This window comes from Numenius arquata, chromosome 1 (assembly GCF_964106895.1).
Source record: "Numenius arquata chromosome 1, bNumArq3.hap1.1, whole genome shotgun sequence".
Classification (NCBI taxonomy): domain Eukaryota; kingdom Metazoa; phylum Chordata; class Aves; order Charadriiformes; family Scolopacidae; genus Numenius; species Numenius arquata.
The window spans coordinates 12,030,652-12,046,968 of NC_133576.1; the positions used below are offsets into that span (position 1 = coordinate 12,030,652).

Sequence of the window (16,317 nt, forward strand, 5' to 3'; positions counted from 1 at the left end):
CCCTGGATATTTAGACTATGGCTACAATCTCAGGCAACAGCCAAAGAGTAGAAAAATAATCTCTAAGAGCTCTGCCAGTGTATCCAGGACATTTTGGAGCAGAGTAAACGAAACGCAGACATTATTCTTCACCTTTTCCAGGAACAATCATCAAAATTTAGCTCCCTACATCGAGAAAGAGAGGCTTTTTCAGCCTGTTGTAAACTAAGCAATCTATAATTCAGCACAGTTTTAATGGCTAGAGTAATTAACAGGAACCTTCTGTTCTTCTAAGACAGTCATGAAGGACAACTGAAAAAAGTTTTTTTTGTTTGTTTCAGTTGTTTTCTTTTTAACCTTCCTCTGCAATTGATTAGCTATGAGTACCTGCCACCTTACGCGTTGAATGCTGTTTCCACATGCTTTATCCTTAGCAATCCACCAGGCTTCTTGGTAATATGAATACAGAGTATCCAATAGTTGTGGCAGTAACAACAAATAGAATGCTTAAGTGACAATTTGATAATACTTTCCAGTCTGTATGAAGCTTTTGAAATTAATGGAGTTACACTGGTCTCTGCAGGTTGTTGAGACAGACCTTCTTAGTTTTAGTTTATACTTAACTTGTTCTACATCATTAAAAATAATGAGTACGGGTAAATAGAGGAATGGTAGAAACATCACTGTTTTGAAATCAAAATCCCAGACAGGATTATGCATTCCATTACTCTTCAAACTTCCCTACATGTCATACATTTAATATGAATCACCATGCCTCCTATGCTCTTAGGTTGAACTTTTACAGCTTTCCTTTTGTATACAATCCTTACTGCTCCCCAGTCCTTGGCATTTTGTGGGTGTGGGTTTTTTTGGTTTTTGTTTGTTTGGGGGGTTTTGGTATTTTTTTGTTTTAAACATAAATCTGAGTTCAATTTGTCAATATATTCTAGGCAATGCTTACAATATTGTCCATCTCCCAGCATGATCACAGGAATGCTGATGGTAGGGCAGTTTTCTTCTCTAATATGTGACTTTAAAAGTTGTCAGTCTCAAGATGCTGAATAGAATTAAATCTTAATACTGATTCCTACATTATACAGTAAAGCCCTCCCCACTTTCTAGTTACACTGATTTGTTTCTTACTTTTCTAAAAACTTATAAATCCAGCCTTGTACACATCAAATTTATCTTTTTCTTGTGTTATGATTCAGGATTTCATTCTATTTCATAGAGATTGTTCTTCAAGATTATATATTTTTAATAATTCTAACAAAAAAAAGTCTGATCTGTAGAATATGGTTTAGCCTTACCTATGGCTAGTCTATGGTTAAGCCTACCCTATGGCTATTTTGATATTCTATGTATTCACCTTCCCTCTTAATAGCAGCCCATTTATTTAGTGATAAATACAAATTTATAAAGGTTAATTAGTGATAAAAATTAAGTTAATGTAAAATATTAATTCTACAGGTCTATAACTGCCTACATCACTCCTTTTACGTTTTTTGAATATATCAGTATTACAATTTTCCACTCCAAATTTTTTTGGGGTGCATTCCTACATTCCTAGTTTCTCAAACATCGCTGTTAATGACGGAGTAAGTTACTTCAACTAAATCACTCTGTACACTGAAGCCTGAACAGTCTGGATTGAATTTCCCAATGATTTTTCAACACTTATTTACTTAATCTTTAATCAGAAGCTATTAGCAGTTTTCCAAGTTTCTCAGTCATTTATAATGTGGAAGACATATTTATTCCCCTGACTTTTGCCTTGGGGAACAGTGCTACATTGGTTAATACACGCACATGATTCCTAGTGACAGAAATGAAGTTCAGCTGCATTATGCAAGGATGTGATCCAACCTTAATTTCTATCTCTAAAAAGACACTCAAAGTAATGAGGCATGGCTACACAGCTTTTTCAGTCATCTTACACAAGAAACTTCCCATGAGAGCAAAACTAGAAAGGACTCCTTGAGACTGAGAATATTTAAAGATAATTATAAAAATCCTTGTGTGAACCACACATTCCAACCCAAACGCCAGGAGCAATCCCCTTTATGTGGATATTTAAGAGGGCATGATCTGCCCCAGACACTTTTAGGTTATGCAAAATGCTGAATTTTCATTTTAGGTTTTTTTGAGGTGAGATTTCTGCTCTCACGTACCATGCATTTCCACGGAAATATTAAAGAAGAACTGAGAAAAAGGTTAGAGCAAACTGCACTTAACAGCTGGCTGAGGTAAGTCTCAAGGAGAGGATTGAGCCACAAATGACTGATTTCTGATCTGACTTCTCAGAAGTTCAAAGACATCATAAAATATACATGTTCAATGGTCTTGTCATTGTTGTGGCACGAAATCTGTACATCAAATAAAGAAAACAGACTAGCGCATGCATTGGGTGTTATAGGCAGAGATAAACATCACAGAAAACCAGTTAGAATGGCTCAAGTGTGTCAAAAGTTCTAGAGCCTTTTCATAATAAAATATTACACACACAGTGTGTAATGACTGGCAAAATGTGTCTACATGAAATAAATGAATAGTAAACAAGCAAAATGCCGAGAGCTGCCAACAGAACTGTATGGGTTAATAGGTGGTTTTTAGAAAGCCTTTTCAGACAAAGCCTCCAAGGTTATTGTGTTATCTCATGAATCAGTTGGTAAAATGTTTTGCCAATGAATGTAAGGAAGTTTAAAGCTGTTGGCTTTTGCCTACCGTACCAAGATCAGTCTTAAGATCTGTTGGCAGACTTAACTTTCTTGATCCTTTAACTGAAACAACAGAAAAAGGAGAAAGGCAGTTGTTAATAAGTAAGAAAGAAAAAGGAGCGAGGGAAAACAACATGCCATCTTCTGATTAATTCCATGTTGCAATTTTGTAGTACTTTTTAAAATCAGCATATAAAGGCAGAATTACGGTTTAAATATTTTCTTGTACACCATTCAGCAAAATAAATGTAACTGAACAAAGAAGCACTGGAAAAAACATTACTCCAGCTCTCAAGAAGTGAATGGTGCTTTACACAGCTTTGGCTGCGTGCTGCAATATCTTACCTTGTGATGACAGGAATGATAAAAAAGAAAAAACCACAAATGAGATTAAGGCAAATATTGCAAATGCTGGTTATGCAGCATATCACAAATATTTAAACACCTGGAAACCGATTTAATAAGAGGGTGCAATGAAATTATGAGTTCTGATGACATCATACCTCAAGATACCATTTGAAAAAGAGAGGGCATATTGTACAAGTAATGGAGACATAACACACTATTGTACTATTATGGAAAGGAAGACATATTGCACAGAAACGAAATACGGCAGCTTCAGGATATAATGTGGTGTTATCTAGACATCAAAATATTGCACTCAATTTACTGAAGATTTAATTATCTGTTGTGTTCCAATTATGCAACAAAACTATGATTTTGCTTCTGTTCAAAAATGTTTCCATTTCCTTACACATGAGCACATTTTTAAACCACGAACACCAGAGAACTGAAATGAAGCATGTCTTGTAGCAGTCAAAACAGTGTTAAATTTATTAAAAGAATGCCTTAAGAAATCTTTTATTAATTATTCAGAAGACTTAATTTCCAATATGGTTCTTTCATTTTGCATTCATTCAGTATTTTTTCACATTGTTTTCTGGCTATTACCCCTTACCTATGCAGTCTGTTAATAGAAGTGAACAATGAAGTATTCTTCAGCTAACTATTATATTCCAAACAAAAGTCCCACAAGGAACACTGGGACATACGAATATAAGGAACAAGTCCTTTGTAATTACTGTTTAGTAAGCTTTTAGGTCAGAAGGATGCCCCAAACAGCAACTTACCATTTTAAGTCACAGAGACCCTAAAAAGAAATTCTGTTGCACTTTTTTTGCAGTGTCATAAACTACAAAGCCTGTAATGTGGCAGAATAAAACATCAGCTGGCACCTACGCTAGATGCTTTTCTTTCTTCAGGGAAGAGGAGGGGAGGCCTTCAGGCTCTTGAGCAACATTTTGGTATCAGTAGAACCAGCATAGCCCTCTGAGTAATCCATTTCTAGCTGTCACTTTAACTGAATGCTTTGGGACAAGACAAAGAGATCTCTTCAGATCAATCCAACATCAAAATATACATCACTAACACTACTACATGAAAATTCTCTAATTTGTATACCAAGTGTTAGGTTCCTACATCCATTTTAGGTATTCACACAAAGGGCAGTTTTGATTTTCAGAACAGCCTTTAAAAAACATTCCATTTATCTGAGCAGCTGTCATACGCTCTCTCAGACTGTGAATGGAGGATACTGCTCCAGAAAATCAGTGCTTTGCTATGGAGAAACAGAAAGAAGCATCACTTATGATATAATCTCCTTTAAACGAAAGGACAACATCTGGCCCAACCAGCCCTCTGAAAAAATATCATCAATTCCTAAGGAAGACCGTTGGACGCTTTACTAACAGACTAGGATCTAGATTAGGATATTTAAGAGATATAAAACCTAGCTGCATTTAACAGTAAGGAGCTTCATTAGTGCTGTCAGGGAGGCTTTGAGCTTTGCAAAGTGGTGGTTTAACCTCTTCTATTTCTGTGTTACAGATGTTTCTATATAACAGGAATTACATGTCTTGTGTCATATGCCACAGCTGTTCCCAAATTGTGGTATATATGTCTGAACTGCAAGACTGCAGAAATAGCTCCCAACTATTTGCGTGCAGGCTCATACAGCATGTGCAAAGTATGCACTTTCTGATTCCTCTGAAGGACTCCAAAAAGGCTTGATTTGGGAGCTGCCACAGCTGCTCACGGACAAAATAGGCACACCATACTGAAGGCTGCAATCTAACACAGTCTCAGGATGCTGAAGGGACTGAGGATCGGAAAGGAGTTTACAATTGATGAGTTGGTTTAGGGGTACAAGGTTAGAGTAGGGGGCTAAAGGGCAAAGGAAACACGTAGCATGAGGAAACCAGGAGTTACTCCTACCACCACCTCCACCACCAAATGTGGAAATTTTTGGTGTAAGACGTGATTGTGCTAGGACACAGCGTTGCACCACTGTCAATAGACCACATCTTTGAGGGTAAAAACAAAATAAGGAGCTGGTTGCTTTCATGCTTTACTCTGATTAAAGCTGTGCACATTACTTTCTTTTTAACTATTAAACTGATCAGAACTTGGATATTACTATGAAACATTTTATATACATAAGTCATGTATAGTTTACTATCTCTACATTTAGAGGAGGATCATGCATGTAAACCTATCTTTCCGTGAAAGAGCTTTTGAAAACCAGTTTAATTTAAGAATGAAGTAGAGTATAAAGGTTCATGAGGCTAGCAGCATGGTTTGTTACCATTATTTGTTTGGTATGGCCTGGAAGCTAGCTAAGCTGAGCAGTCCTGACTGGACAATGTCCTACCTAGTAGCCATATGGTTCCTATCAGTCTTTCAACGAAAACACAAAGGCACAACCAACAAACAAATGTGTGCTCACAGCTATGACATTTGGTGATGTGTTTCCCTCAGTTGTTACAGCAGGACTGTAGTCAGAGAATTTAATATTGTTCAAAATGAAGGTGATTTCATACAGCTCTTTTCCTATTAGGCAGCTTCTACTCGTGTAATACTTTGGAATATCAGTCCCTATCTCTTTCTACATGGATTTGAGTCCATTATTTAGATAGCCACTTGGACAAGGTACACAGTAAAGTCCTGGAGGTTTGGCTCTTGGGGCTTAGACCAACGTACAGACAGCCCTCTTCCTTTGGTGGCCTCGGGCAGAGCACCTCAGGCAGCACTTTACGGTGGGAACCACTTTCAAGCTGAACCTAATTCTCACCCCTGCCCTGAGCTACAGCTCCTGCTGCATTACTGCTATTCCTGTGCCCGGTCATGGCCCTGCTGATCCAGACCCGGACTTACAGACCGACATCCACCCCTTTCCCTAGACCTCCCTGGCAATCACCAGGCTGTGCCTGACCCTGCCCACCATCCCCAAAGCTGTCCCGCTCCCTTGCTTAACTCCTGTCTCCCCAGTCCATAGGAGCTGCTGGCCCCTGTTGGTGAGCTCAGGCCCCCTTGAACCCTGAGCCATGCACCATGGGCTGCATGGGGACTGCCCCCACTGCTCTCTTTCTGAGCCAAACACCGTGGCCCAAACCCACGTCCCCATTTCCTTCCCTCTGCCAGCTCATGCTGCTCCCTGTTCCTTGCTAATCCCTTCTCAAGATTTTAAGCAAGCATGAATTCACCTGATCGAACTCCCCCACATATTGGAAAAAGTGATAAAATGCACCTCGTGTTCATAGTGCAGGAGCTAAGCTCTCTTTAACGATTAATTTGCCTTCTGACTAGTAAACACACTTTTAAATTTAATATAAATCAGTAGGAATGGTTATGCTGGGAATGTTATGAATAACCAAATTTCAAAAGAAATTACATTCTATGTTTTCCACACACACAAAATGTTTTGAAACATTTACTTTCTTGTTTGTTTTCCATGAGAATATAATTTTCAAACCGAGTCGAATCTCTTGAGCTACTTTGCAGTTACCCACAAGTTAAAAAAGAGCCCCTGCTATATAGTTAAGAATATTCTTCTTGAAATAAAGCTATTTAAAAACATTTCATGTAGGAAAGTGGGAGCTTGGCATGGCATGGGCCTAATCCCAGCAGATTTAACCAGTGGAATGAAACAGTATAGCAGCACTTGGAAACCACAGCACGTACAAAACCTCCTAATCTTGCCATTGGAGACCTGTTCCAAAGCTCATGGGAATCAATTGTGGAAATCTTTACACAGCCTTCTCTAAGCCCTATAGTCTTAAGAGCATTTTGGATGCAAGCCCCCAATTTGAAGGAGATTTCTTACGAAAAAACACAAGTGCACTTTTATTTTAGAACACACATTTGAGGAGTCACTCACCTACACATGGACCAATGAAATTCTTTCCTTCTGATCTCTGAAAGAAGTCTAAACTGCCCATTGCATCTTACACAACAAAGTTCAATGACGTCTCAAAGATGCATTTTCTTGTACTCACAGTGTATTCTCAACTACATGCTTCAATATGCAGCTTCATATAAATAGCCAAAGCAGTAATGGACATAAATTATATAATTATGTATATTATATATATTCTATTCCTAAGAGTCCCTGAATAAATTTTCCTAATGAGATGATAAAAAATAAAGGTAAACTTTACAGGAATGGGTACTGTTCTATAACACATTATATAGTAATTAACTCCAGCACTGGATGTAGCACCATTTACATTATGAGTACTTACAAGGCCACAGAGTTTTTTATTCTGTTTTAGAGCTACTGAGCTCTCGCACGCCATTATACAGTGAATGTAGTACAAAGGCCTAAGTTTTGACCTCCAAATCACAAACAACAATCAAAATTCAGCTTGACTTTCTCTATTGAAAAAATATGGCATGCATGAGTAAGAGTAAGATAGTCTGACGGTATGGAAAAATCCTGATCTCCAATGTTCTTTATATGATCTGAGGATTTTTTTAAAGCCAAATACCATTATATGGTATGCTGCATCACTGCTCTTATGAAACAAGCTTCATATAGATAAGTGCTTTGTTTCTTTATTTTTAAAGTTTTTTGTTCCACAATTTTTAACAAAGTTATTCTACATGTATTGCTATATCTGGAATATATTTTATTTACAGTGGAAACTGCCACCACTCAAATTTTCACAAATAAGCAGAATCCTTCAAATGGCTTTATTAAGTTTTTGTCTTCCTATACAGTATTGGAAATTCATCACTATAGTATTTAAATACTAATTTAATTAAAATAAGATACCAGTAATTAAGGAAGATTATTCCTCTTCTCTGCCTACCATTCTTAAAATGCAAGGTTGGTATTTCTTCACTTGCTGCTACCACCTGTGTGGCACTGCGAATTTCAGAAAATTTTTAATCAAATGGTTTAATTTCATGTTCCAGTCTGAAAGGCATTCAGAACAGGAATCTGATTTTTCAATTACATTTTCTGCAAAGCCATGCTTTAGTAAATAGTACAGGAGGAGCACCTGAAAAGACAGTCTTGTGAAACAAGTTTAAAAACATTGCTTAATGGAAGAAGTTGGATTTGTACTGAACTAGAAACCAGCCCTGCATGTAAAATAAGGAGTGTTCTTCAGCACTGAGTCTCTTGCTCAGTGCTTCAATGCTCTGAATCACTGATAGAACACATGCCTAATTCTGATTTAGGGCAGTGGAGAAGAGAAAGAACACAGCTGAATTACCGAGTTGACCTAGGCTGGCTCTGCGGAAGCTTAGTCAGAGGTTAAAATAATGACAAGCAGTAGGATGTTACAGGCAAAATACCTTTTTCAGGGAAACCAAGATAGTCCAGACAGTCTATGCAATGTCTAGGATCAGACCAAGAGAGGAGGAGGGAGGAGATTTATCCAGTTCTCCAAGAAGCCTTTATCAACACTGCTCTTACGGGCCTGGTTGGAACTGAAACCTGCCTAAGTTACTAATGGCTCTCTTAGATGTAAAGCTTTCTGCATCTACATTGGAAATTAGTGTGCTGGAGGGATTCTTCCTAGGCATTGTCTTGGAATCTCAAAGTACGCATGTGAGCACATCAATGTTGTTCCTCAAATCATTCCCTTTCTGATGGAACTGAGGATGAAGTTACTCACCGGTGTGCCACCATGTGTGCAGTGTTTGTCATGTAGACTACTGTCCTCCAGCAGGTTGCACTTTGTGTATGCATTCTGGATACTCAGGGCCAGTAACTGGCATGAACTTCACTGCCAAGTGAGGAACCGATGTTGATGTGGTCTGGCAACCTTAAAGTATTGCAACAAATCAAACTCCATTCCTTCTGTCTTTGCAACCTCTTCAGTTGGTGATGTAGTCATACCCAGTAAGACCTTCGCTGGGCAGCAACTTCAATCAGTTGACTCAGCAGCCAAGTGTTCTTTCTGTTTCTGCTAAATTTCTGAAGGATAAAGTCTTGGCCTATCTTCAGCAGAGGAATGTGGTCACTGCTTTTACAAACACAGACATCATGGGACTCTACAGAGTACAGCACACTTCCATTATGGAGCTTGTGCGCCATGAACCTTAAATAGATCAAAGGCAAGATTGGAAGGAGAAGGATCCTTCCCGACAAATCTGTAACTACGCAGATCAATTAATTCATTGTGTTCTATGAGAAAGAAACACCAGCCAGCGCCAAGGCTGATGTAGCTGTGAGGCTGTGCTGACAAGCACGAGGTAGTTCTGCTCCTTAGTTCTTGGAGGTTGCAATTTTGATGGTTACTCCAGATGATTAGACTGGATTTTGCCCAGTATCAGAGCAGGTAAGCCAAAGCAAGATTATTTTCATTTTGCATTAATTTAAAAAAAATAATTAATATCAGTCACAGTAGAAGTAACTTCTATTTTAAAAAGCAGTTAATGCTAATAATAGTTACTGCCTACAAAATTGCATTTGACATTTTAAAGATTCAAATATAGCTTGGAAAACAACATGGAAGGGCTAAAATAGGAAACATTCATAAATGTGTCATGTTTTCCCTATAAAATCATCTCCAAAACAGAAAAGCAGGAGAAAGTTCGAAGCAAATTATCTTAAACTTATCTAAAATAGGTATTTTTCATCAATAGCAGAATGAAAAATTGAAGTTAACTGCAGAAGAAGTAAGGTGCTATAGGAGTCACTCATGGTTATAAAACTAAGCATATGCACATATGTTTACCAAGTCAGTGATCTCTTAGTTTTCAGTAAAAAGAAGAAGAGAGTTTGTAGCTCATTTCTGGAGAGAAGATTGAAAAGACGAATCCCAGCGAGCCACACAATAAATAGTCTAATTATACCGAGTTATCAACTGTTTTAATTTAAAGCCCCTATCATGAGTTTCTGAGGTACAGTTCAAGAGTTTGACCTCCTAGTGTTATATCAATATTATTATGGCCTATTTCACTTCAATATTCCCATGTCTACAGAATTTGGGTTACAAATAGTACAAGGAAATACATATTTCAAAACAGCTATTTTATTTTACTTCTTGATGTGTTACAGAAACACTTTTATTAGTTTCAACTTTTTGTAAATTACTAATTAGTGGCCTCCATTGAAGATTATTGTGTCCTGTTGCAATACAGTAAAATACGTGAAATAACAGAGGATTTGAGTAGCATATTTGTGGGAATTTGTTACTGTAACTAAGGAATAAACCAGAAAAAAGTAGTGTCTATCAATACTTACCAAACTACAAGGAAAACTGATATGCATACCACAAGCAAAATGAATGTATCACAGCTACACCTCCTTATTTTCCATCACATTTAAAAGTCGGCTACTAGAAAACAGCTCTAAGCAAGGATCTTTAAGACAGTGAACTCACATTAAAGAGATCAATGCAGATTAGGCACTTGCAGAAAAAGTCTCTAGGAATGAGATGAACTCCACCCTCTGAAGGACTATGGGTAAAACGGGAAACATTTATAAATTTTTAAATGGCCAAGATTTCACTGCTGGGTCAAAGTGGTTGATAAGCAAATATTTTTATTTGAGGTTATTCTTCCATTGCAAGTTGCGTAACTTAGGCACTGCTGGGTTCTAATGGTTAAAATTTACCATCTCCATATCGCTGTTTTTCAAATAATTTCTCTACATGCAAATATGCATTATATATATATAAAATTAGAAGAAGTCCCTACTGAAAAAAGAAAGAAAGCCTTTTTAGAAAGCAGAGAAACAAGCCTCTAATAGGAGGATATAGGAAAATACCTGCACGATGTTGTTAATTCAGATGTTTTCATGCTCTTCACCTCAAGATGCACCACCTACAGTTAATTTTTTTTTAAGTAAACAGACATAGGATTTCACTGTGCTATGTAATAAGCACGTCTCCAGCAATTTCTTCTTTCTGGAACTGTAACTATGCACTTCACTTCTTAGGGATTAATGAAACACAGTGATGCATGACATGAATGGCTTATACAGACTGCAGGAAGAGAAGCCAATCACCTTTACCTGAAGTGGGAGACTTGCAACGCTCTAGCTCCAGGGAAACTGGACTGTCACTGAGTTCAGTCAGGCCTGAAAAAATGGAGTCAAAAAGTTAAGTTACAATCTAAAAGGGCATGCTTCAACTTTCTTGGTTGATGATGTTCTGCACTTGAAAATCAATTTGGAAAAAGGAACGGTGTGAAATGCAAGGGAAATATCTATTTCGGATAACTGCAGTTATCAGGCTGTCACTGCAGAAATTTAGGTCTGGTTTAAAAATCACACCTCTTGTTAACTCAGATTAGTTTTCCGAGTGCCTCAGGGTAGACAAAGAGTGACTGTACCTAATGAGAGAAAACAAGTAAATATAGTTTAAAATTTTAGTGTCTGTGATATGAATCAGACTCACTCATCCCTGTCAAACTGATGTGGAAACAACTCCATGCTTTCAACTGCTGAAGAATGCAGGGAGGAAACCTTAAAACAGAGGGAGAAGGGGGGAAAGGGGGAAAAGAGTGAATACAAAAATATCACCACTACTATGCAGTATTAGGAATTTTTATATGAATTCACACAAGATAGCTCATTTTAAAGGACACAGAGGCAATGATAATGCTGTCTGACTATAACACAGAATTTTTGGACGTGATACTTTATATATTGTTTATAAATATTTGTGAGGAACTCAGTTGTAGCAGTATACCATTGAAGACAGGAACAAGAAAGTAATCTTAGTCTATATTGCTTAAGCTTGGACTTGTTTCTGTGATCCATTTTTTGGTACAGGCTGTATGTTCAAGTTTTAAACATGCTTTTTGGCATACTAGGGAGAGAAAGTCTGAACTCATGTTATCCTGTACCACGGGATAACTGTGAACTGGGCACAGCCAGCCTATTCAAATGTACCCTTCGTATGTATCCCATAGTGCCCTGTATCAAGTGGTTCAGACTTGTTGTAAGGAGCTCTGACCCTTCAGGCCATAGACTGTTTGGGACTGGCAGACAGCCCAGCACCAGATATCCATCTGCTAGCGACAGGGACTCACAGCACTCGGGTCATACAGCCTAGTGAACATTAGCCCACGTTCAGATCTGCATTACTGTTGGACTGATACAGTGTTGATGCACACTCTGCACAAACAAAACTCAAACATCCTATCATGACCTTTCAATATGCTTTAATCTGGCACCACGCCTCCTGTGGTATATTTTAATTTTTATGGCTCCTGTAGTCTAGAACTCATACAGACTCTTGTTTTAAAAAAAAAAATCTACTACCATTTGGTTGCCAGTACTGTTCTCTTTCTATTAAGAACAGTGGGATCTTAAGGTAGGTACTGATATTTTTATTACAATGTAATTTTGAGCTGCTCTGAGAAATGGGGAGAATCCAGAGCCCCAACAGCTAATGAGACTGCACGAGTACTACAACAACGTTGAGAGCGCTTTGGAAAAACAGCAGTATTGATTGGGCCTGTTTGGTCAGTAGTAACGACATGTTTGCTCCTGACTTTTAAACAGCAAAAGATCACAATCTAGGTACTGGTGTTGAAAACCAAAGATTTTTTATTTTGCAAAATGTACTTGAATCTTTCTTTGATTCTACTTAGAATCTGTGAGAGAATTTTTTTATTCCATTCAATTGTGAGCCCAGCCACTTTTGATGTTATGATAGAATTCAGGAACTGCAGCCATTTAGGGAGCCTCTCTATGTATAGCTTTCTTACAGCAAATCTTACTTCTACCTGACTCTGGGGTTTCTGTATGTACCTAGAGATTTAGGACATAATTGATTTTTGCTGCAGAACTGTCTGCAAGGTACAGTGGGAGTGAGTTTGGCACATTCACATAGCATCAGAGGCCGTGGATTAATAAAATGAAGTATTAGAGATATTAAAATGTTAACACTATGGTTATGATGTTGTGATTAATGAAGTTCTTGTAAGCCTCGTATAGTTACTATTGATGATAGTTACGATGTCACATGCCAAGTCAGATTTTGCTTCTAAACAGTTTCTTTTTTTTTTTTTTTTTGGTGAGTTCATCATATTACAGCTCAATATAAATTTTGTTGCCACTGATTTAAGTAGGAAATGCACCAAGGTACACCACTGTTCTGAAAATCCAAGGGCAACCACTGTGAGAATACCGTAAGCTCTTTATGTTTGGCAACACTTCCACAACTTACAACAGTAAAAATACATTGCACGTTATGGTATTTAAAAATGGTGAACATGTGAACTTCTCTGAAAATCTAGACTTGTTGTCAAACTACTATCACGTCTAATAATGACCATCAGATGGTCGTTATGGTTTTAAAAAACAGATGCTTTTTTTTTTTTAAAAAAAGTGCAGTAGGTCCCCATGTTAAGCATAAGTGGTACTATGCGCCCTGCACAAGGGCATTGTCTTAATCTCAGACATTTAGATTTGCTTAAGCACTGCTACTTGCAGATTTTCTCCTGCCATAAATCCTTCTTGCTTAGAAATATTATAATGAGTTCTTCTCATTATCCATCCTTGTATCCAAAGTCCCTTTTAATCTTACTAAATTCTAAATCCCAAAGATGTTACATGGCAATGAATTGCACAATCATCATTCACTGAGAGGAATAAACATACTTGTCAATTTTCATGTGTTACCTTTGATTCCACTAAATGTTGTCTTTTGTTTCCCTTTGAGATAAGAAAGAGAGCTCTCAAGCTTTTCTTTGTACTACTGCTTATTTTCTACTGTCATTTCCTTTGTAAGAAAATCAAGCTAAATCTTTTCAATAATTTATCATGTATAAGTATTTCCATGCAACTTAGCTTCCCTTGAATGTTTGAGAGACTATAACAGCTACTGAAGTTAGATTTCAACAATATTTTCCCTTTTCGTTTTGAAGTTCTGTAGGCCCAATCTGTGTCCCGGGATGTTTTAGCTATTTTTACCAAAAAAACCTCCCACATCAGCAAATTTTGAGTCAAGGTAGAACAAGAACAAAATAGCAGCAAAACTAAAGGCAAATAATGAAGTTTCACAATGTAAACAAGCACCTGTGAAAAGATCTACCCATTGACATTATAAAGAAATTGGCTTTGATATCAACAAATTATAAACATATGAAAATAGTGCAAGATGTAAATAAGGCATTAAAGCACTTTTAAAGACATTCCATGGATACTTTTCAAAGTTTACTGTGATTCCCATTTCCTCTTTATTAAAGAATCAAAAAATGTACAGTCTAGTATGGAGTAACAACTTTTGTGAACTTATAATTTAAAATTGTTTTTAAAATTTTAAATTTCTCACTCTATGATTAAATGATTCAGACTGATCATCTACTTAAAAGCACCCAAAATCATCACATCTTTGCTTACAGATAAATGAATTATAAATAAAATATCATAAATATTCACAAGGCAATAAGTAAGCCCAGTGTTATCTTAATCCATCATCTTCAGACTGAATTACCGTGCTATGTTTTCTTTATGTTTAAATAGGATGCATTCTTTGGAAATGACAGTTAGTTCCGAATATAGCTGTTGTCTTAAAACTCAACCTATATTAGCTTCTACTGTGTTGTCAGGTGTGATTTAAAGTGTCAATTACTGATATGTAATGACTCATAACACACAGTTTTCTGTGTCCTCCTGTCAGACCAAGGTTACTTTTGCTCACATCCTCTCAAGGGACTGGCCTGAAGGAGGAATAAGGAGTTCTCACTGAAAAGTCTTCATTCTGAAGATTATTTTCCAATTTTCTATCAACATCCTTTGAACTTGCTGACTTTTTGGATGCTTCATAAAGACTATTTATTTTCTTGTTTTGCCAACAGATGGTATGAATTTCTAGGAGGAGATGCAAATTGCTTTTGCAAGTTGGTAATTTTATTTTCTGCTGCAAACACTATCTCTCTAGATGCAGTAAATGTACTTGTTTTAATATTTGAATATATGTTATCTTCTAGTAGGTAATAACATGTACAACTTGCTGTCAATTGAAGGAAAAAAAAAGAAAGAAAACCAACCAAACACCACTACAGTTCGGCATTACTGCAGAGAGACTTTATTTTATTTGGCTTGGCACATATTCTTGCTACAAAGGAAGGTGGCTGCCAGCAGATGTTATAGCAAATGGAACAGGTCATCAACACCAGAAAGCTACCTCCAGCTCTGCACCTAGATTCATTTTAACCTTTTATTTTCCTCAATTTACTTCCCCTGACAAGACACTTATGTTTCAGTCTCTCCCATTCTCTGTTCCTAGAACTGATTACATTTCTCCTCCTAATTCCTTCCTTTCTTGCTTCTCTCTTCCCACTTCCAGCTCCCAAACTAGAGAATGTGCTGTCTTAATGCTCTAAGTCCACTCTAGATGCTTTTGAGTCTAGCTTACACATTACTCTTATCAAGCTCTCTATAGATTTATTGGCTAAAATTCAAAACAATTATCCCACCACTGTGCTTTGCATATTGGATGCCCTTGACATTGTTGATTAAGTCTTTCCATTGGAAAACCTCTCTTCTCCAACATATTGCTTCTTTTCCCTGTTTGATGATTTTTTTCCCCTTTTCCTCTTCAGTCGCAAAGCACCCCAGACTGAAACATCAAGACTTCCTTTATCTCTCTGTCCCAGTATTTGAGGGGATTCTCTCCTGTAAACAAGGCCATAGATATCTTTTTTTACCCTTAATGATTCATAAATACACATCTCTAACTTGAATTCCTTCCATCCAAGTTAGAGTAGTAATCCTGCCTTTCTAAAAATGACTCACAAGCCTCCAGACGTGAACTCAACATTGCCAAGATGAACCTTTTGTGATAAAGTCTTCTCTTCCCAACTTCAACACAGCTAACAGCTCCACTGTCTTCCCTGATACTCTAAATCCATAATATTGGTTTGATCCTTGGAACATCACCCTTTAACTCTCAGATTCAGGCTGGATACTAACCTAGACTGTTTCTTCCTGCAAATCACCTCCAAAATTACAAACAAAAGTTTAAGTGTCTCACTCATTGATAATCTCTTATTTGGCTTCAATGCCTGCAAGTCTTATTCTCTCAAACGGATCCTCATGAAATTATCTTCCCAGTTCATTACTTAATTGAATCATCTGCTGATATGTCTTCCCATTAACTTCCATTTTCATTTATATAACCCTAAAAACTTTAGACCTAATGCTTATGTTACCGCATGACTGCTCCTGCTTTTGCCTTAACAGTATCAGCTTCAACTGCACAATTTCCAATAATAATTTTTTTTTCTTTTCCCATCATCATCCTTTACAAGAAGAGATAAACTTGTAAGCAAAATCCTGAATCTATTCACAATACCCCTCTTAAAACTCATG

The 16,317-nt window shown here is 37.2% G+C and overlaps 1 protein-coding gene across 2 annotated transcripts in view; it reads right to left on the minus strand.

The window, feature by feature from the left end:
* The window catches only part of STXBP5L (syntaxin binding protein 5L), a 201,316-nt gene that overhangs the window by 32,882 nt on the left and 152,117 nt on the right, over positions 1–16,317 (minus strand). For both annotated transcript variants that reach the window (XM_074145586.1, XM_074145578.1), the window contains one exon: positions 11,005–11,070. In XM_074145586.1, the coding sequence (XP_074001687.1) occupies positions 11,005–11,070 (66 nt within the window). The remainder of the gene's footprint in view (positions 1–11,004; positions 11,071–16,317) is intronic.